This window comes from Leptonychotes weddellii, chromosome 9, assembly GCF_054177405.1.
Source record: "Leptonychotes weddellii isolate Sample4059 chromosome 9, ASM5417740v2, whole genome shotgun sequence".
NCBI classification, from domain to species: Eukaryota; Metazoa; Chordata; class Mammalia; order Carnivora; family Phocidae; genus Leptonychotes; species Leptonychotes weddellii.
The window spans coordinates 6724339-6746983 of NC_138377.1; the positions used below are offsets into that span (position 1 = coordinate 6724339).

The 22645-nt window shown below is 39.0% G+C and overlaps 1 protein-coding gene across 3 annotated transcripts in view; it reads right to left on the bottom strand.

Annotated features, from left to right (window-relative positions):
- VRK1 (VRK serine/threonine kinase 1) overlaps nucleotides 1-22645 on the bottom strand; it is a 235210-nt gene that overhangs the window by 18034 nt on the left and 194531 nt on the right. For all 3 annotated transcript variants that reach the window (XM_081829983.1, XM_031030676.2, XM_081829982.1), the window contains exons 3-10: nucleotides 19298-19353; nucleotides 11583-11652; nucleotides 10716-10803; nucleotides 7098-7206; nucleotides 6887-6979; nucleotides 4494-4626; nucleotides 3594-3714; nucleotides 3238-3296 (exon numbers count right to left, since the gene is read on the bottom strand). In XM_081829983.1, coding sequence (XP_081686109.1) covers nucleotides 3238-3296; nucleotides 3594-3714; nucleotides 4494-4626; nucleotides 6887-6979; nucleotides 7098-7206; nucleotides 10716-10803; nucleotides 11583-11652; nucleotides 19298-19353 — 729 coding nt within the window. The remainder of the gene's footprint in view (nucleotides 1-3237; nucleotides 3297-3593; nucleotides 3715-4493; nucleotides 4627-6886; nucleotides 6980-7097; nucleotides 7207-10715; nucleotides 10804-11582; nucleotides 11653-19297; nucleotides 19354-22645) is intronic.

Here is a 22645-nt window from a genome sequence, read left to right on the forward strand (position 1 = left end):
GCCTCCAGGAACTTGTGTACCCATGGCCTCATACACTGGCTCCGGGATCTCTCACTGTCCTTTGGAATCCCAGCAAATCCCAATCCAAACTCCTGACCTACCCCTAAACCTGTTCCCCTGTGGTCTCCCTTGCCCCGTTACTAAGAACTCCGTTCTTCCAGCTCCTCAAACCAGAAATCTCTTCCCACACCCCACATGCAATAAACCAAGAGAACTTGTCAGTGCTACACACACACATATACATGCCTCCGTTCATTCCAACACTGACCAGCACTCACTACACGGCAGGCACAATTCTAGGTACTTGGGAAACATGAGGAAAAAAGAAATGAAAATCCCTCCCTTCAACTTTCTTAATCTGATAAAGGGGTCTATGGAAAACCTAAAGCAAACATCACCTAATATAGTTTCATATGGAAAACTTCTCTTCTGAGAGGGGAAAATGTCAAGCATGTCCATGTTTACCACTTCTGTTCAGTGTAATAGTTATATATGCTTTCAGTCAGTACAGTAAGGCAAGAAAAGAAACAGAAGGCATAAAGAGTGGAAGGGCTTATTCACAAACACAGCAGTGTATGCAGAAAATCCTAAGGAATCTATAAAAAACTAGGAAGACTAATAGATAAATTTACCAGGGTCACAGGATATAAGGTAAAATATTAAAAAATCGTTTTCTATGTACTATCAATAAGCAATTCGAAAATAAAATTTAACAAAAATAAATCATTGGGGCACCTGAGTGGCTCAGTCAGTTAAGCCTCCGACTCTTGGTTCAGCTGGGGTCATGATCTCGGGGTCACGAGATCTACCCCCCACAGCGGGCTCCACACTCAGCGGGGAGTCTGCTTCCCCTCTCCCTCTGCCCCACCTTCCACTCATACACACGCGCTCTCTAAAATAAATAAAATAAAAATCTTAAAATAATAGCTCATTTACAATGGCATCAAAAAACCATCAAATACCTAGCAACAAATACAATGAAGACAGGCAAGATTTTTTGCAGACAAAATTATAAAACATAGTGAAAGAAATGAAGTGGAGAATATACCACATTAGTGAATTGGAAGACTCAATAGTATAAGGATGTCAGTCGATCCAGAGTCAATGCAATCCCACTCAAAATTCCAGCAAACTGGAAAGGGAGGGGATATGTGTGGAACTGACAAAGTGGCTCTAAAATGTACACAGATACTCAAAGGGTCAAGAATTGCAAAACAGCAAAGTCAAGTTTAAAGAACAACAGTGCTGGAGGACTTATACTACCAGATGTCAAGACTCAAGATAAAGCCAGAGTCATTAGGACACTGCTGCCCAAGAACAGACAAAAAGAAAACTAATGATGTATTGTATGGTGACTAACATAATAAAATAAAATTTAAAAAAACAATAATAAAAAGAAAGAAGTCCAGAAACAGATCCACAGATCCACACTTAATTTATGTCAAAGGTGGCACCACACGGAAAGAGCGGTTTTTTTGTTTGTTTTCCCCCAAGAAAAGCTACTGGGTCAACTGTTTATAAATACTGGGGGGCGGGGGGGAATCTGGCCCCTCCTCATATAAGGCACAATAATCAGTTACAGGTGGACTATACATCTATATGTGTAACTGGCAATCTATTATTGCCAAAAATTGGAAATAGTCAACAGCAGAATAGATAAGTTATATAATAGGATATAAATACAACAGAATACTATTAGAAATGAGAATGAACACATCACTGTTAAACATGCAACAACGGGGTCCCATGAGGATCTAATGCACAGCATGGGGATTACAGTTAATAATTTGGTACTGCAGACTGGAAAGTGGCTGAGAGTAGATCTTGAGCATCACCACACATACACAAACACAAAGTTAACTGTGAGGTAATAGAAGTGTTAATTATCTTGATCTTGTTAATCATTCTACGATATAAATGTATGTTAAATCACCACATTGTACACTTGGAAATGTATACAATTATATTTGTCAATAAAGTTAAAAAATAAATAGGAACGTTAAAAAAAAAAACCCATGCAACAATGGGAATGAATTTCACAAATATTATACTGAGTAAAAGAAACAGGATTCTAACAAAGCTAGAAGTTAATGTTATGAGGGCAGGGATTTTTATCTATGTTGTTCACGCTATGATTCCATTTTTATACAGCTCAAAAACAAATTTTTGGGGTTGGAAGTTAGGCTAGTTATTAGGCCGGAGGGAGAGGCTCGTGACTGGTAGGAGGCACAAGGGGGGACTCTGAGAAGCCTGTAACATTCCATTTCTTGTGTGGTTGGTAAGACTGCAATTTTAAATAGCATAAGGTCAGGGTGGACTTCCCTGAGAAGGAGACAAATGAGCAAAGGCTTGAAAAGACATCGAAGTATATGCAAAGTGACCACTTCTCAATACTCCCACTGCTACTTCCCTTCCTTGCCTGGATTACTGTGGTGGCCTCCTAACCTGCTCCTGCTCATACCTGCCTTACTCCCTCAGCAGTCTATGCTCAGGACAGGAGCTTGAGATTTCCCTTAAAGGTAGACACTGAATGCCACTCTTCTACTCCAAACCTTACACTCCTGCTGAAAGGAAAAGTCAAAGCCCTTATGATGGATGGCCTAAAACGCACTCCGCAAGTACACCAGGTACTTACATTCTTTCTGCCTACAGTACTGTTCCCCAGACTTCCGCAGAGCTCGCTCCCTATCTCCGACTGCTCAAACGTCACCTCTTCAGTAAGGCCACCGTATTTAAAATTCCAACTCCCTCCCACTCTATTCCCCACTTCATCCCCACAACCACTAATTCTATTCCCTGCTTTCTTTTTGTCCCATACTACTAACCAAATAATATGCTCTAAAATTCACTCATGTGTTCACTATCTCTCCCAACTAGAGCATAAGCTTCATAAAGACAGGAATTTTGCTTTATTTTGTTCACTGGTGTATGCCTAGTGCCTAGAATGGTCCCTGGCACACAATCAAGCCTCAATAAAAAAATCATTGAATGAATGAATGAAATTTGGTTCCTCTCCTGAAAGCTGAGTAATAATTTAAGGAAGCTCAAGTACCCCTTTAGCCCACCTTTGGAAACGGAACTGCTGTCGTGATGAGAACAGGCCCCACTACAATGATCACACTTGAAAATACCTAAGCTTTTACATTATGGGATATGCCACAGACATCATGACTCTCAGTCTTTCTTCCTCAGAAAATGAAACCCCTATGAACATTTAAGAAGTCTTTTCCAGGTTACCTGGCTTGTTTCTCTCAGGAAAACATGTGTCCATGAAGTCTGCAATATTTTCTCTGTATCTGTTAAAAATTAAAGACTGAGTCATTGTTTGAAGCTTTACACCATGGAAGTGTATTAATATTTAATAACAATAAATAGCACAATAAAGCAGCGCTGTGTGGCATCCTAAATACGCTTAGGCTTTCCTCTAAAACAAACTGAACAGAAGACCGAAGACTCTTCCCATTTAGCAAGTACCTTCTTGTTTCTACATTAGTAGCAGTTTAAACTATAGTCTCCATCAAGAAATTCGGACTTAAATACATGTACCTTATCATGATTTTGCCCAAAATAATTTATTGTAAGTTTTCCTTTACCTAATTTTGGAATCTCTAACATAGTTAGGGTCTTTCAAATTATCCTCCCAAGGAAGATGGCCACTAAGCCACTGGATCATGCAATAACCAAGGATTTCCAAATCACCACGTCTTGATGGGGCTATGAATACAAAAGAAGCAGGTTAAGCACCAAAATCACTTTGAGGTATAGTTTCAAATATATATAAACCAATAAGGTAAAACAGTCAATCTTATAGTCTTGTTTTTCATCAAAACTTATCACTGCATTTAGTAAAAGTACTGAATAAATATTGGGCAATATGAAAGAAATAATTTACATCCAACTAAGAACTTACTTTAAAATCCAAACAGACAAACTCTAGAGTTTCAAACTGAGACTACTGGTCTAGGAAATAGATTATAAAGCAGACACACATTTAATACTATCCTTGGAAAGTTCAAAGACACTAAAACGCTGTAAGCTACAGAGAGGCCCAGAGAACTGGGGTCTCAGCTCCTCCACAGGGCTGGGCACAGAAAAGGAAAACGCCTGCTAAAGGAACAGGCCGACTTCAGAGGTGACAAAGTCAGTGTGCCCGCTACAAAGTTGTGGCTGCCTAAGAAATTTACAGACTTTTAGGGGGAAAAAAAATTCCCCACATTCGACTAAGCTAAATAGAACCAAAAAGAAATCCTCAGTGAGCTGACCGAACCATGTTCCCTGCTAAAACCAAGGTCAGAAGAAGACCACCAGGGAAAGACCCTGGTGGCCCCGTTACACGACTACAGGAGTCCAACCTCCTCCCCCGACCCTTTCCCCACCCTACCTGCCTCTGCGATTCTTATTTATCTGCTTGTTTATTTGTACAAAATTAAGAACCATGCAGGATTTCAACTGAAATGTTAGCAGCATATTTCTGTCAGGTGTCATTGACATACCGACACCATTGTGCGCATCAATGCTGGTGAATTCAATAGTGCCATCGTGACATCTTTTGGGGTCTTCTTTGTATTCTTTATGAATTCCTTCTGGGCAATACCGGTAAGCAAGGCCGTAATCTACCAAGTACACCTATAAATGTCCAAACACCAAGAAAAATCAAAGCCAAAATGATTGCACATATACTCCTTTATGGCCCAGAGACAAAATACTGTCATTCGAAGGTGGATTCATTTGCAAGGCCACCCCACTGTACCCAAAACAAGTAAGATCCAATATGCTAACAAAAGCAAATACTTAATCCTGAAAGGCTTTTTTTTTTTTTAAGATTTATTTATTTTGAGAGAGAGAGAGCACGCGCATGCACGTGAGTGTGCAGGCAGGGAGGGGCAAAGGGAGAGAGAGTCTTAAGGAGACTCCATGCTGAGTGCAGAGCCCAGTGCAGGGCTTGATCTCAGGCCCCTGAGATCATGACCTGAGCCAAAACCAGGAGTCAGACACCTTACGGACTTTGCCACCCAGGCACCCCAATTCTGAAAGACCTTTTATTTCAAGAAAAATGTGAATGCTCATGTCACTATAGTCCAGGTAATATCACCTGCCTCTATACACTTTAGGCAAATATGTTATACTTGTAATTAATTCTGTCTCAACTTGAGCAAAGACTATAAATCTTATACTTTTTCTTGCAGAGTCCAAAACAGAATTAAGCACAGAGGAAACCATCAATACTTGTTGCAATACAACTGCCCCACAGCAAGTATAAGACTACCTACTTAGATGACACATGATAATTAATTATTTTCTATTCCTCTGCTCCTCCACTTATGAAATAATCAATTTATCAATTCACTTCATAAAATTATTTCCGATAACAATAATGATCTGAATAATCTTTAGATAAGGCTCTTATCTCCCTTTAAATATATATTAAAGTCAAGTTTCATAATTAAAACTAAATTTTAATATTACAAAGCATATATCTGTGGGCATGTACTTGTGGGTCTCATGAGCATACAAAGCCAGTAAATTTGGCTTTCTTCTATTCCATAGCCACATATCACATCTCTGGTTCTGGGTAACTGTCTCACAAATGTATGCATGTGATCACAAGAGGAAACTGAAGTAAAAATATGGGGATGGATCTAGCACACACATCTAACACTAGAAAAATAATCCCATCCAAAGCATATGCCCGAAGGATAACGGAGCTGCAAAAATATTTTCCTACAAACAAAAGGCAGCATATTTTAGCTAACTGCAAACTGAACTAAACTGTATTTTTATTTATTGCATTGTACAAGTCCAGTTCACTTCAATTAATGGAATCCTTATGGTTCAGGTTCTCAGCCATGTTCTGTTTGTTTGCTTGCTTGCTTTTAACCTTTTTAAAAACATCTAACACAAGACGTCTGGGAATCCTGTGAGTGCCTGTAAGATTTCCCCACCAGCATGCTACCGTATAGGGACTTTCCTCTGTTGTACATGGAGATCCCTGACCGCCACCATGACAGAGACGGGGGATGGGGGCAATACCGGAGATGGTAGAAAATAGAGGCAAGGTGAAGGGAAAGGGAAAACTAAGCAAGAGAAAGTTAAAGATTGGTTTGAGAAAAAAATAAAATGGAGTGTCAACATAAACACACTTAAAATACTTAGATGGCCCTTTCTTATACACCATCAATAAGATGCAAGAACATACACGGGACAGATTCCACACAGTGGCCTGACCAGGAGTGCCAACCAAACCTTACTTTAACCGAAATTGTGGAAACAGCTTCAAGAAAATTGCATAAACCCCTCCACTCCAACTAAACTGATCCAAATAAAGGTATAATAGCATTAGCTTTTCTCTTTTCCTTAAAAAGTAAAAATTACAAAGTGAATACAATAAACTAAAAAAAGTGCACATTTGAATTCTAAACACTAAGGGTATACAAATTTAGACAGCTAAGATATTTCTGTAAACCAATTGATTTGAATAATCAACATGTTAAAGACCAAATTTTCCAAGTAACAGAACACTTATATTTGATGGATTTCTTGAACAAAGGAAATAAAAAAATGACAAAGCAGACAAGCAAACATAATTCATCGGTGCACTATATAATTTTAAGCTTCCACCCCCAAACAGCTATTTGAAATTCATTTTGTATCACAAGCACTTCTTCTGAATATTATTTAGGGCAAAATAGCCAACTTGATAAAGTGCCAACAAATCGCATCAGAAATGTAGAATGTTAACTAGATAAAAGTGTCAAGAAGAAATATTATTATTACCATATCTACTCCAAAAAGTAAAACTTCTGCACAGGTTCAAAAGTTCAAAGCAACCATATTTGTTTTCAAACAACAGCTTTTAAATAGTAGAAATTAAAGTTAATAAAGCTACCTGGTCAGGATTCTTGTAGCTCAAAAGAAGATTTGAGGCCTTGATATCTCCATGTACATACTCATGCTCGTGAATATATTCCAGAATATCCAGCTATGAAAGCATCATATAGAATAAATTAATGCAGTACCTAACACCAGCCAGCAGAGGACCGAGCTTCAACACAACTCGCCTTTACTGGATTAAAACAAGAGGAATGTAGCTCACATACAATTCTCAAGCTTAGCTGCAAGACAGTTTTCCGAGAAAACCTTCTGGCATTTGCTTCATATATTTTCTGAAGGTCACTTCCAAAGCGATCCATTATCATAAACCTGTAACTAAAGACAAACAAGAAAAGTCAATGAACAAAACAGAACTCTGGAAAACCTATTGCAGTGACTACTCTCCCTTCACAGTAATTTTTTCAAGGCCATGTTTAGTGAGAAAGCAGAATGAAAAGGGAAAAAAGGAGAAAGAAGGAAAGAAAGACAAACATTTGAAACTCTTTCTTCCAACTAGAAATCTCAAGAGTTGGGAGTGCTTCCCTGTGCTGCCCAGAGGGCCTCCTCCTGGTGGCACCCAGGTGGTTTCCTGCGACACTACTCAACGTGAGCTAATCAGCCCGCAGACAGATGCTCGCGATTCGTTCACAGGAAAGAGGAGACAATCCATGTAAGACCAGTATCATGGATTTTCCTCACACCAAAGTTAATTTATGTTTCTGGATATTAGCTTGTTGTTTTTCTCTACTTTCAGGGCACATTTTAGCAGTATTAACGTTTTATTAAAATCGAGACTATCAAGAGATGCTGTAATAATAGCTAAATTCAATAAAATTGTTTAAATGGTATAAAAGGGCTATATGTTAAATACTCAAAGGACAAAAGCTAGGGAAGAACAAATATCCTGGGGAAACGTGCAGATTTTTGGTTTTGCCACAAACCCACTAGGTCACCTTGGCCGAGTCACATTACTTCTGTGAGACCTAATTCCCACAGATATGGAATGACAGCGTGGGGCCTCATGCGTGTTGAGATCTTTTCTGGCACTCAAATTCCAACATCTGACAACCGTAAGTGACATTTCTGTGTGTGCCCGAAAAGCAACACCTCACTCCAGTAACACAATTCACCGTATGCTCTGAGGATCACTTTTATCTTTATCAAGTTTTCCAAATTCTGACTCGTCTGGTTAAATCACTCCATAAATCAGTAAAAACCAAGGCCACACTCACAATGTACATTCCAATGGGGATAAGATTAGGGATGATGATCGTAACAACAGCGAGCACGGACTAAAGCCTTGGTCTGAACATGGCACTGTTCTGAGTACTTCACACGTGCTAGTGTGTGTCAACCTCACATCACCCTCGTGAGGCAGGGGCTCCTATTCGCCCCCATTTTACAGCAGAAGAAAACCGATGACTGGTAATTTGTCCTGTAGGAAGTGGTGGCACCATGGTTTTTCACCTCTACACTAAACATATCCAAACAAATAAACGTCAGTGGTACACAAAAATCCCCTTATTTTTATCTGAGAAGCCTACAACACATACCATATGACACGTTCAACAGGGAAGGAAAGCTAACATTAAAAGACAACATGCCAAATTAAAAAAAAATCAGGATTCTATCCATTTTTGAATTGGAAGAGAATGAGAGATCAACTTGTCTAAACATATTTTAATGAATAAATTAATTAAGTCTATAGAGGTAAAGTGATTTGTCCAAAGTCATGCAGTTAGTGAGAGGCAAAATGTATTCATTCGTATAAGATTTTCCAGTACACTGCGAACTCTATCATCATAAAGAAGGAACAATAATTCTGACTTCCTGATTTCCTTTGTACAACAGGTTTTGAAAGGTTGAGGGATGAGAACAGGACACACACACACATTTGTTTTTACAGTAAGTGATGTAATTAGTATAAAATAATACAGGGGTAACAAAAATACAACCTCTGCTAAGAGTCTAAAAGAGGGCTAAAACACAACTGCTTAATTCAACATGAGATCTATTAATACATCACACTGAGTACATCTTTGTTTTTATTCACAGACCACTCCACCAGTACTGTAAATCATCCCCTAATCGCCTGTTTCAAATTATACACATCAACTGATTTTCCAACATTTGCATTTTATCATTTGCATTTATCCAAGTCTCCAGGAAAGTACACATTGATGGTTTCCATTACTGGCCTCAGGCTCCTTCCCCCTTCCACATGCACATCCTATTCCTTGAGAAAGAGCAATGCCAAGTGCCACAAGGCAGGCCAGAGACCTACCGGGCCCCTGCATTTGCAATACTCTCCGGCCTAAGACGTATCCTGTTCTCCAGTGGTTTTCTAAATCAGTAGTTCTGAACATTTAAGGGATTAAGACCCCTTTGAGAGTAAAAGCTAAAGTAAAAGCTAACACAGTATTTTACATATATTCTAACAGCTTTACGTTTCATCCCCCTTATTAAGTGGGTAGCTATTCTTCAATTTCACAGATGAGAAAATTGAGGCCAAAAGGAGTAACTTACCCAGTCACATACATTTTAAGGAGCAAAACACAGATTTGAAACCAAACAGTCTGGCTCTAGAATCCCTGCTCTATATGTAATTATTCCTTGTTCTATACTACTTCTCCAGAAATTTTCATAAAAACTATAGAGACTTGTCCCAGCAAAACCATATGTAACAAAAAAATGCTATCATTTCAGGAAGTTCGCCATATTCCCTAAGAGGTACACAGATCCCAGGATAAGAACTTCCAAGAGAAAAACAGCGCTGGCTGCCCACCCAACAACTACCTCTCCTCTCCATCCTTTCCAACAGAGCACCAACTGGGTTCAAGCATTCCATCCTCTTCCACATGGCCGCATGCTTTGCCATGCCAATCACTGTGATCGCTTGGCCCTTGTCGGTGACTGGTTTAAGAATGAGCACCGATAAAACCCGGACCAAGAAACATGAGAGGAAGGGAGGTTCCTTTGCCAGGAAAGTGAAACACAGAACAAGCAATACCTTCTACTGCCGTGGGCTGCTGTGTCTGCATGTGATGCCTAGAAATGGGTCAGCCACCCTAAGGCCACACAATGGAGAATTAATACAGCACAAAGCCAAGAGGAGGAGGGAAAAAGGGCAAGATAAAGGAACCTGGATCCCTGACAATCACTTCAGAGAGCAGAGTCAAAGTTTTCCTTTACTTGCAGCTGAAAGCACCCTAACCAATATACCCCCAGGACCGAACTAAATCTACTTCTCAGACAGCTGCCAGCCTTACTCCAGGAAGTTCCATTCATTCATTCAAATATTTTTAAAATGTCAATCATGCACCAAAGTATGGGAGGTTTTCTCCAATTCAGCGGTGTCAACAAGGTTCTCTCTCCAATCTCAGAACTCCTAAGACACGAACGAAGCAGAGTCGCACAGTTTAGTAGCACTTAGTGGTTATAATTGTCTCATACTTGTTTGTGTTTTCTCACCAGCTAGACTGAAATGTCATAAAGAGGAGGATGCTGCCACGGGCAGATCATGTATCTAATATGAAACACCAAACTGAAGCCTGAAGGGCTCCCTTTCCCATAAACAACATGGAGTTTTTGTTTGCTTGCTTGCTTATTTGTAAGAGGAAAAAATGCAGGGTGCTTTTGCTTTGTTCCTACTCATCAGCTGGGCTCTAGTCAGTTCTAGTGCTCTGCACAAGTCCTCCAGACTAGGGATAATGTCCTGTTCATCTCTGTTAAGTGCATGCCCTGCAGCCCAGATGGAGGCCCGACAGAATTGCAGGTGCTCAGTAAACCATGGACAGTGAATGCTCAAAACAGGGAGAAGAAACACAAAACATGCAAATTTTTACCTTTTTCCATTTTTATCATGTAGGCCAGACCCCCAATACTTAGGAACGCCCAGGTACTTCAGGTTATGGGTGCGAATCCACTTCTGAACTACAAGTTAAAAAACACAGGCCTATGATTTCACTTTTGTTTTACATGATTTTTTAAATCATTAAGAGCAGAATGTACTTATACATGCAATAAGATTTCATCTTTTTTCATAAAAAAGTGAACAATACATTATAATAACAAATAACAAGTACCTTGCAATCAAAACATTTTTATTAACCCACAAAATTTTATCCTGCTCTAAACATTGTCTTTAAAATGAAAAATCTGCGAAAGGCATTTAAAAAAAGAAAATCCAACCACAGTATGCCAGTTGCTGTTACTAGCTCTAATGATATAAATGGTTACTCACTTCTCCAGAAAGACATTTTACCCAATCTGGAAGTTGTTTACCTCATTTCCAAAGGTCGTCAACCAGGAAATAAAGCCCCGGGGCGGGGCGGGGGAGGGCTTGAAGAGGTCTAGCTCTCTTCCCTGCAGGTTGTTCTGATTCATCAATTACAGCATCCCCCTCTGCCCAGGTTATGTTCTCCAGAGTTTAGAAAAAATTCTCAAAAAGACTGGGAGTCCCATACATGAATTAGGATTACTTCTCAATTTTTAACAATATTTACTAAATCCTATATCCTCTACTAACTTTGTTCTATATATCAATATAAGTGAAATCTTATCATATCAAACCCAATAAGAGATCAGAATTCTTTCATACAAGTAAAAAACAAAAAGCATGGTAATATCAGATCCAGTGCTCTAGTCTTGACTTCACACAACAAGCGGCAGTCACTTTAAGAGTGTAGGCGTAAGTGTGCCTTATTCCTTACTTTGCTCTGGTTTGGCAGCTCGCTGGTAGAACTTCAATTCAGTAAAGAGAGGTCCATTGTCACTGGGCTCCTTAAAACATAAGAGGTAATTGGCGCTAGCAGTCGTTAACATTATGGGGTCATTTTTAATGAAACTTCAAAAAGCACTGACGTCAAAAAACATCAGTGTTTCTTTCCAATGTAATTGTGATAACTTAAGTTTGTAACTATGTTTAAGGCACACCCTCTTTCAAAATGTTTTAGATATTCTCAGAAGAGTCCATGAATCTTGTATTTTTGTCAAGGTCCACTTCTGTAAGTGATAAAATGTTCAAAATCAGATATACAGCTCCATCTTCGCAGAAGTTTAAGAAAAATATTTAAACTCATTTTCATCTTTGTTAAGCTTTCTCTTAAGCAATAACTGGCAACCATGTAAACTGTTTCACCAAGGGGCTATCAGAATTTTATTTCTGAGATCTAATAAAATTCCAATACCCGACTTAACCAATTAGTGGCAAAATCCAGCTCTTTTCCCTGTTTCTCAGTACACTTGTATCTAGTTGATCAGGACTGGCAGAAACCAACCTTGTCACAAAGGGAATTTTCTGGAACTCCAGAGCGAGCAAGCACTGTCCACTTAGTGACATCCCTTCCTTGCTGGCACTGATTCCCGCCTTTTTCAAACTAAGGAGCCCCACAATTCACTTCCCACGTGATAATTCAAAGTCAAGAGGAAACTGGGGCTTGGTAATAATTGTTTTCCACCAATTTTACTGGACTACATTCATTTTACATTTTAAGGGATAGTAACAGTTAAAATGATTGTAAAGAGTTATGTATGCACAAAAAGGCATGGACAAACAAGAAATATCAGCCTGTTGGGAGTTTGCCTTGTTAAATACATATGGGAAGGGTAAAAAAGACCTTACAATTTTGTGGACTTTTTAAATAGTAAGTTGTGTCTGAATCAAAAGTGGTTAGTATGTCATGTTTGATCATTTCTGTTGGTATTATCTTATTTATTGAGAACCTGAGAAAAATTCTGAAAAGCAGTGAAAACTTCAAATAAGGAAGCTAACATTTCCAAACTAATTCTAGGGTTGCTTTTCCTTTACGAAATACGGGAAGAAAGTCATTTTGGACAGAACATCTGTGCAGCTGGAGTTCCAAGGTCAGCAGAGCATTATAAGAAATGACAATAAGGCTCACTAGCTTTAGGAATCCCTAGTTAAAGCACGTATAGGAAGACTGGTCGGCCAATCTGCAAAGAGTCAGGCAGCACCTAGTTAAGAACGAGCACTCAACCGCAAACAGGCAACATACACAACTAACACGTGGATCAGAACCTGAAAATAAACTTGCCTTGTTCCAGGTAAGTATACTTGTCTGTAAGTATACAGAATGGTACACAGGGCTTGGCATCTCATCACCTCTTAAGAAGTAGAAGCTAACCAACATGTAAGGTATGAGTCCAAATCCCTAATTTTTGGACTCAGTACCTCAAGTGTCACCATAACCTGCGGCTCTTTTCTTGGCATCAGTGCTCTCTGGATCGACACCTGTACCTGTTCAGAGCCCACAGCCAGGCCTTCAGCAGAAGCAGCAGTCTCCGTGAAAGAAATGAAAAAAGTAGTGGAAATTCAAGAGAAGACATTTTGGTGAAGTTCTCTCCAAAGGCTAACTTTTAGAATAGCTTATTAATATAATTCAAGTTTGAAAGGGGTTTTCCTAAGACAAATCCTGGCTTATTACCATCGTATAAAATTCTGATTCATTCCATTTCGACCTATGTCATATCAACTTTAATTTCCAAGCTTCCCTTCGGGCAATAATTTATTAAACTTATAATAATAAGAATCAACCTATATAAATCAGACTATTATAATGAAAGCCCCACTACAGTGAAGGCTCTTTGAGCTCATTTCATACTTTTTTCTAATCCAATAAGGTTCCATTATAACAAAATAAAGGAGCTACTTCCTTGGCATTGCACTCTGGCCAAAGCTCGCTATTTCCGTGGAAGAAAATACCTTAACTCATAACTAAAATTTTATTAACATATTTCAAATCTAAAATACTTTGCCAACTCTATAATAGCCAAGATTTAGAAAAGAAATTGGGACTGACATTTTAACTAGAATATCACTAAACGTTTCTTTAAGACTTCTAAGTGTCAAAATGAAGATGACAACAGAAAAAAAATTAAAATGTGATATATTTCAATGGCACCCTCTAAAAGCAACTGGCTGCCATTTAAAAATGAAGCTGTATAAAGTTTCCCCCTCCTACCAAAAAATTATGATATATGAATTGAAAATTCAGGTCACTTCTCATAAAGTCTGTGAGAGAAATTAAACATCAGTCTGCAAACTTCTTGCCAGGGAACTTCAAAATACAGACTTTATGTCCATTCACACTGTAAAGGGACCACGAAATAAGGAACTGTTATGTTAGGCTACAAGACCCAAAAGCCCGCCCTCCCCCTCAGTTCTGCTCTGAGCTCACTGACAGACTGCAAAGGGGGAGTGTAACTGAAAACTAATTCGTTATCAAGGCTGTTAACAAGAAAACACAAAAGAGTATTTTTTTCCTCCTTCCATTATCCAACTTTTTACCAATTTCCCATTTCTCACTGCACATCATCTTTCCTGAGATAAAATACAGATAGGGTATCTCAGTTATCTAAAGGCAGAGAATACAAGTTTACCATCTCTGGTGACCCCAGCACCACGGCTCCAAGGCTGCTCCCCTAAGTCAATAAGGAATAAGGCCCTAAACAAAACCAGAACGGTCATTTGGTAGGAGAGAGAAAATATTCAGTATGTACCTAAACATCTATCTTGAATATGTCTGTCTTAACTTAATTTCAAGACCAAATGTAAGAAATTCGTGGGTTCACTATCCAAAGCTCTTTCCCAGAGCAGGGATGCATATTAGCAGCAACCACATTTTTTGACAAATCTTCCACACTGAGGTGGGAAGCCCTACCAGAAGCACAGGGAACCTGCCGCCTCACTGAATGAAAGGATCCCCAAAAGTACACATGAGCATGCATGATTCCACTGAAAATAATGAAGGTGCTGAACCACTCTACCAGTGGTTCTCAACCTTGAGGCACAAAAGAATCCCGTGGGGAGCTTTACTAAAAATACCAATAACCAGGCTCTGCACTCAGAGATTCTGATTATACCGCACAACCGGAGTGGAGAACCACTGTTTGATTTGATATGCCATTGCATTATTAAGTCTAATTTCACATTAAAATTCAACTTGCCTTTGATTTTTTTTTAAGATTTATTTATTTATTTATTTGAGACAGAGAAAGAGGGAGAGAGAGAGGGCATGCACACAGAGAGAGAGGGAGCAGACTCCCAGCTGAACAGGGAGGCCAATGCGGGCTCAATCCCAGGACCCCGAGATCATGACCCAAACTGAATGTAGACGCTTAACCGACTGAGCCACCCAGCCTTCGATTATTTCTTAAATAACATTTGCTAAGGTGATTTTTCTCCAAAGATAATATATGTGCTTATTTTAGAAAATTTGGAAATATTTTGACATATTTTCTTCACATTTATGGCTGTTTTTATAAAATTACCTCCATACTACATGTAGTTTTGTATCTTGCTTTTTTTTAGTAATTACTTTTGAAATTCCCCCAAAGAGTAGTACCTGTTCTTTGAAAACATGATTTTTAATAGACCTTAATGTTTTAAATGGCAAATGTTCATAAACATTTGATTTTCATACTGGAAAGATCTGATACTCATTTTACAGGCTTGTGTTTGGTGAACCATTTCCACCTTTAATATTATAAAGCTCTGAGAGCAAAAGACTTACAGAATAAGTAGCAGACAGAGCTACGTCACAGCACGTCACAAGTGAAGGCAAATGATGCTACTTGAAAAGACACAGACCAGAGATGAAAGTGGGTGGCCCCAAGAAATCAAAAGGTGACGGGAAATTATGGCTACAAAGTTTTCAGAAGAATAAAATAGGCATTTAAAAACGTGATAAAGAAAACAAGTTTACAACGAGGTCCTTAGCATTAAACAACTTGAAATCCTGCTAAGCAGAAAAACACATACAAAATTAAAAGCAACTGTGGCGTGGGAAGGATATTAGCATCTGAAATGGTAAAATAAATGTAAACAGAATGAATGCTACTAGAGTTCCAAGGAATTCAGAGAGGATAAGGATCTGGGAAGGAACCAGCAATAGCAGCTACAAGGCTCTCCCCGAGAGAGGAAAAGGAAAGTCAGTAACACTGATTTGTTTATGGCATTCTTCCAGGATCACAAACTACCACACTGAAAATGTTGCTAAGATATTAAATGCAAAAGAGAAATCAACTGACTGTTTACCATTGTCCTAATGACAAAGAGGAGTAATACAGGCCAATGGAAACAGAACTAAATTAGGAGACAGGAGAGATGCAGAGCACTAAACTAGGTTTGATAACAAAAGGCTTTAAAACTAGAAATAAAGAGTAATTTACTACCTTATTAAGCAGTTAGGAAATGCTTGTTCCTACTCATTTTTTTTCATAACTCTGTAAGTAAAACAGGGAGTACAAGTGAGGTTACATTAAATAACAACTAAAATACTTAGAATGACCCATAATAAGAAGAGCATCTTCATTCTAAACCAAACCACGGTTAGAAAAATCTCAGGCTATCCAGAAGAAGACAGACACGGTGACACACCAGCCCCACCTGTCAGGTGTGGCCCTGGTGCTGTCCTTCCAACACGTGGGGAGGGCAGTGCAGGTCAGCCAACGGCAAGGTAGTCACAGCCAACCACGTTTTTTGAACCTCAAGACTGTGAGAAGTCATAAGTGGACCTGCTCTCTTCTAACAATGGAAACTTTAAGATCCTAAGAAGAAAGTGGTCTTGCCTGCAGATTTTAATTTTAATCTGTCATATCAAAGACAAATGCAGATAACATTCTGTGTTTCCATACAAACAACCCAATTTAATAGTAAGAACTTTCTTCCTCTGATACAGCAGCAAACTGAGTATTTCAAAAGAAATATTAGTCCACAAAGAGAGAGAAAAATCCAAAATGAAAGGGCTTAAAGAAAAGCAAAATGCCTGGATATGCCCATCAAGGTATCAACTTTACTTACAGGCCTGACAGAGTAACTGGGACCCGATTAGCCCACTGCTATAAACAAATATAAGAACTGGACAAAACAGATGGAATCCCTCCTTTCAGGCAGTATAGACCGTGGTCTTTAAAAATTGGGAAACAAATCAGGGCATGTGGGTGACCAGTCAGAATCTCAGGGTCGTGAGATAGGGCCCCGGAGTCAGGCTCTGCGCTCAGCAGGGAGTCTGCTTGAGATTCTCTCCCTCTGCCCCTACCTCTGCCTTGCTCTCTCTCTCTCCTTCTCTTTCTCTCTCTCTCTCTCTCGTTCTATCTAGAAATAAATAAAATCTTAAAAAAAAAAGGGGGGGGGAAACAAACACAATGAGCCCCAGGCCAGACTCCGCTTTCCTCACAGAGGCACCAGGAGTAAAAAGGAGGTGATCCAGGGTTCTGCAGGGCAAGAAGGAAACTGAGTGCCAATAACCCTGATGCCAAAACTAAACAATGAGAGTGGACATTTTTAAAATTTAGAAATATTAGTAAAAAAATTAAAGACCAATATCCCTCATGAACAAAGATGGAAAAATCCTTAACAAAATACTGGCAAATCAATGTCAGCATTATGTATAAAGCATAATATACCATAACTAAGTGGAGTGTATGTTAAGAATAAAAGTTTTACACTCAAATTACCAATCAATATTACTGCCACATTAACAGAATAAAGGAAAAAAATCCTATGATCCATCTCAAAAGGTGCAGAAAAGGCATTCAAAAAACCAAACAGGCAAACGACAAACTGGGAGAAAATATTTACAATGCACACATCTGGAACAGGACTTGCATCCAGAACAACTCTCTTACTACTCAATTATAAAAAGCAAAACAACCTAGTTATTTCAAACAAACAAACAAAAACTGAGGAGGCACATCACAAAATACATCAATGGCCAGTAAGCACAGTTCCTTGGGAAAACTAATCAAAATCAGCCATCAGGTAAAACTCTGAGAAACTACTATACACCCAACACCATGGCTGCAAAACAATCCCGCCCACCTGACAACCACACAGTCAAGGATCTGGAACGAGCAGGACTCTCCTACCTCACTGGTGGATGTGTAAAATGGCACAACCACTTTGGAAATCTGTCTGGTACTTTCTTATAAATTTAAATATACACCTTTCCTATAAACAGCAATTCTCCTTTCAGATATTTATCCAAGAGAAATAAAAACCTTGTACAAAAATTTTTATAAAAGCTTTATTCATAATAGCCAAAAACTCTATCAACAGGAAATGGAAAAAAAGACTATGTCTATATAATTTTCTGAGCAGTAAGACTGAACGAGTTAATTGATACACCAACAACATGAATGAGTCTATTAAACATTTTGTGGAGCATAAGAAGTCAGAAACAAAACAGTATATACTGTATAATTTATACGACATTCTAGGCAAGAATAATCCACAGCACAAAAAAAAATTTTTTTTCAGAAAAAAAACTCGGGTAAGTAGTTACCTCCAAGGGTGCAGGATGTAGGGGTTGGACCAGAACACCATATAAGAAATCTTTCTGGGGTGATAGAAATGTTTTATATTTTGATACAGGTGGGAGATGTACAAGTACATGCACTTGTCAAAAGTATTCAAATTATTTAGTATCCATGGATTTCCTTGTAAAAACTATGCCTGAATAAAAAGTATTAAAAACAATCACTAAAACAACTCAGGTCCAAAAGAGTTAATTCACAAGGGATCAAATATATTCCTTATTGAAAAGAAAGTGAAATAAAACAAACCAAAACACAAAACTTGAGGATAATTCTGATTTCTGTAGCCGTTAGAAAAAAAGGAGGGGTGGGGAACTTATGTAATTTGCCCAAATTAACAGAACCTGTTATCTCTTCTATTATTTAACAAAAACATGTTCTTCACACAGAGTAAAGAACTTTGAGAGGAGTTAGAAATGTAACTTTGCAAGCAGAAAGATGCATAATATATTCTTAGCAAAAAATAGTAGTTAAAATGCCTTTTAGTGCACCAGTGTGTAAGTTGACCTGACTATTCAAAGTATGCTTATATCAGACGGGATGCTGTCAACCTTTACTCATCACAAACTAATTTCAACATTAGTTTAGCAAAAAGAAGGTTCAAAGTGATCACAATTAAATAAAAAATTTACTAAAATGGATGGGGAAGGGAAAACTGGAAATAAAATGAAAAAAATTGACCAAGTGGAAGTTCAGAAGCAAATGCAAGATAAAATACAATAAAATTTCATTAGAGTAGTATAGTATTGTGGGATATAAATAAAAAAGTAGCTCATCTTTTGTAAATATAGCTGAAATAAAAAGAATGAGCTGAGTATTTTTATTCCACATTTGTACACCTCCATACTTTCATTCATTTTTCCCCCAAATACCAGGATCACTCTAATTTAAAAGAGAGGAAATGGACTTTTTGAACTAAATTACTTAAAACTATAAAGATACTTTTGTGTCTTATTAAACATTTATCAAACATTGTTAAAAATGTAGTACCTTATGGTTTCATTAATTCTAGTTATCAAAGAGGATGTCTTACAAAATAAATACTACACCCATTCAACAAAAAAGAAAATCAGCTAAAATATTTTCTTACCACTTTTACAACACAGGGTGCATCGCTTCCCACCGATTTTGAAGAATTCATATCAGCTGTTTGAAAAAGGGATATATGTAATATCAGAACAAGAAGTAGCATTATTTTAATTAGCCTGTTACTAACCCTTTCTTAATATTTAGGTCTGTTTATCTATAACTCCTTGATAGAATAAATTTCAGTTCCCAAATAGGTGTCTCAGGATATCATTACAGTATATTTCATCAATTTGAAGCCTTTTTTTTTTTCATGATTTAACATATCTGAAATTGGAAGGCATTTTATAATTGCTGGTATCTTCAATAGGATCATCAATTAAGTATGGAAAACTCTGAGTTAAAGATTTCTTTAATTCAGAAGTACTCATGGTCTTTGATATGCTAATGTGAGTTGTGAATTCCCAAGAGGATGGTAACTGATGACATTTCTTAAATTTCACAAACCAGGGAACCTTTCTAAGAAGGGGCAAAAAAAAAAAAAAAGGTAAGGGGGAGCTAAAGTTCCAAAAAGCACTAATTTGGGGGGAAAAGAATTCATCTGTATCAGTAGTTCAGGCTGTTGGCACTAGAACTTTGAACTGCCATCCATAATAATCGTCATGTGGCTGACACTGTATTTCATGCAAATAAAGCACAGGTGCCCTGGAACACTAAGTCAGGAATATAAGGCTGCCCACACTCATGAAACAAATATTTTTAACCACGTACCTACGATATGCCAGTTTCTAGGAAATTGATTTAGTAATGAACAGGAAGAAATAATCGCTATGCTACTCTTAGGAAGCTAACAGTGGTAGGACACAGACAACAATTAAGTATAAAGTATGTAAGTGTTACAGGGGGAAAACAAAGCAGGAAAGGAAGGCAGGTGTGTTGCAAGCTCCTAAGAGAAACCTCACTGACAGGGTGTCCCTGGAAGTGTGGTCGGAAGGCAGTGAGGGAATAAGTCATGTAAATATCTGGGAGGAACATTCCAGGCAAACCAGCACAAAGGCCCTGACATGGAAGCCTCTGCAAGTCTGTGGAAAGCAAGAAGGCCAAAGTAGCTGGAGAAAAGTGAGGTGGAAAGTAACAAGGGACAGATCAGAAAAGCAGCAGGGACCAAACACCAGCATGACAGGTGACGTAAAGCTGTCACTATGAACTGAGAGAGCCACTGGAAGGTTCTAAGAAGAGGACTGGCAAAATCAGACTTTTGATTTTTTAAGAATTCTTCAGGCTTCTTAGTGAAGAATGGAGTGCAGAGGGCAAGGGCAGAAGCAGGGAGGTTGGCCAGGCTATGATGAGACGTGGTAGCAGATAAGGTGGTGATAAGTGGTCACACTGTGGACGTATGTTCAAAGAAGAGCCAAAAGGAGATGTTGATAAACTGGGTATGGAGCGCAAGAGGAGAAGAGGAGGTAAGGAGACCTCCAGGTTTTCAGCCTGAGCAACTGAAAAGAGGAAGTTGCTACTTACTAAGATGGAGGAAGCTGCAGGAAGAGCTGGTGCTTTAGGGAGCCTTATGCCTGAGATGCTTAGTAAACATCCAAGTCCACATGTTAAGCAGGCAGTTGATATACAAGTCTTGAGTTCAGAAGAATGGTCCAAGTTGGAGAAATAAACTTAAGAGTCACCGACATCGAAACACTACTCATTTAAAGCCAAGACCCTAGGGCATGAGTGTAGTGGAGAAAAGAAGAAACCCTAGGCCTGAGCCCTAAGGCATTCTCCCGTTAGACAGTGAAAAGACGAAGAAGGACCGGCAAAGGAAAACAAGAAACCACAAATCGGCTGGGAACGGCAGGATTTTGAAGAAACCGCAGCTACAGTACTTCAGAGTGAAGAAGGAACGCGAGTCACAAAAACAGCTACCATAGGCAGATGGAAAGGTATGAGCTCCAAGACACATCACTCAGATGCTGATTAGTAATAAAGCAAGATTAGATCTTTTTAAATAAGCACTTAATGTATTAAATATTAAAATAAGGATAGTATCCCAATAATATGACACAGTTCAAATGAGGAAAGGAGGAAAAGGAAGCTCAATAATTCAAACTTTATGTGCTACAAAATATGCCAGGTACTGGGAACACAGCAAGAAGAGATGCCCTGTTGCCGAGAAAGAAAAGTAATTTCAATACAGCATGGAAAGAACTGTGAAAGGGTTAACACAAAGGTTCTATAAACAGATACTACCTGCCCTAACCTCAGCTTGGGAAAAATGAAACAAGAAAAGCATTACATATGGAGATCAAGCGGCAAAGGGCAGCAGGATGGCTGAAGCACAGATCCTGAGGAAATAAGACTGATGAAGATTAAAGCTACATAGGGACCAGACCAGAGAGAGGGTCTCGTATGCCATTCTCCTATGTCTGGCACTTTATCCCCAGCCCAGGGCAAGCCATTCTGGAAATTTAACTAGGCTAGATCACTCAAGCCACAGCGTGAACAGTGGGATACAAGGGGGCAAGACGGAGCAGAGAAGAGTCACTGCCGCAGTGAGGATCCCAACAAAACCTGAAAATGACAGGCACCAAGACAGGGTCAGCAAAGACGAAGAGAAAGCGCAGAGTTAAAGCTGCAGGACTAGACGAAGAAGTACTAGGGTCGTTGGTGAAGGAAGACTTGACAATGCCTTCCAGTGTCTGGCTTGATATACACCTCTCCTGGTCACAAGAGAGCTGGCGGGCATCCACGGAGAGCGCCCTATAGGCCCCTGGCCGTGCATCTGCACTCAGGAGATCAAGTCCCAGGCTACAGATAAGAGATGGGGAAGTGGACAGTAAAAAGACATCAAGAGCAGCCATGAAATCGATGAGAGAACTCAGAGAGAACACATGGAAGGAAAAGTGAGCCAAGGAAGGAAAGCTGGAGAACACAGAGGTTGCTCTGAGAATGACCATGGACCTCCAGAAGCAGCAGGAAAGCAAGAGGGGACATGTTCCCGTGAAAGACACCGGAGCAATCTTTCCGAGAAGGAAACATAAACAGTAGCAAATGCTGCAGAAAATATCCGAAGAAAATTCAAAAGCTATCTTTTTAATTCATCAGTAAAAACTGTTGATGATCTTGAATATAGGCTGCTTTTGAGTATCAGTGGGCACAGAGAGACAAACTGGAGGCAGCAATACTAAAGCAAATCCAGACTGATCAATCCAGCTTTACAAAAGCCAAGCTTTATTACAGAAATCTGTCAAATCACTGAATATTAAAAAATAGTACTCAGGGGGCAGAGCAAGATGGCGGAGGAGTAGGAGACCTGGATTTCGTCTGGTCTCAGGAATTCAGCTGGATAGGGATCAAACCAATCTGAACACCTACAAACTCAACAGAAGATCGAAGAAAAGAATAGCAACAACTCTCTGAA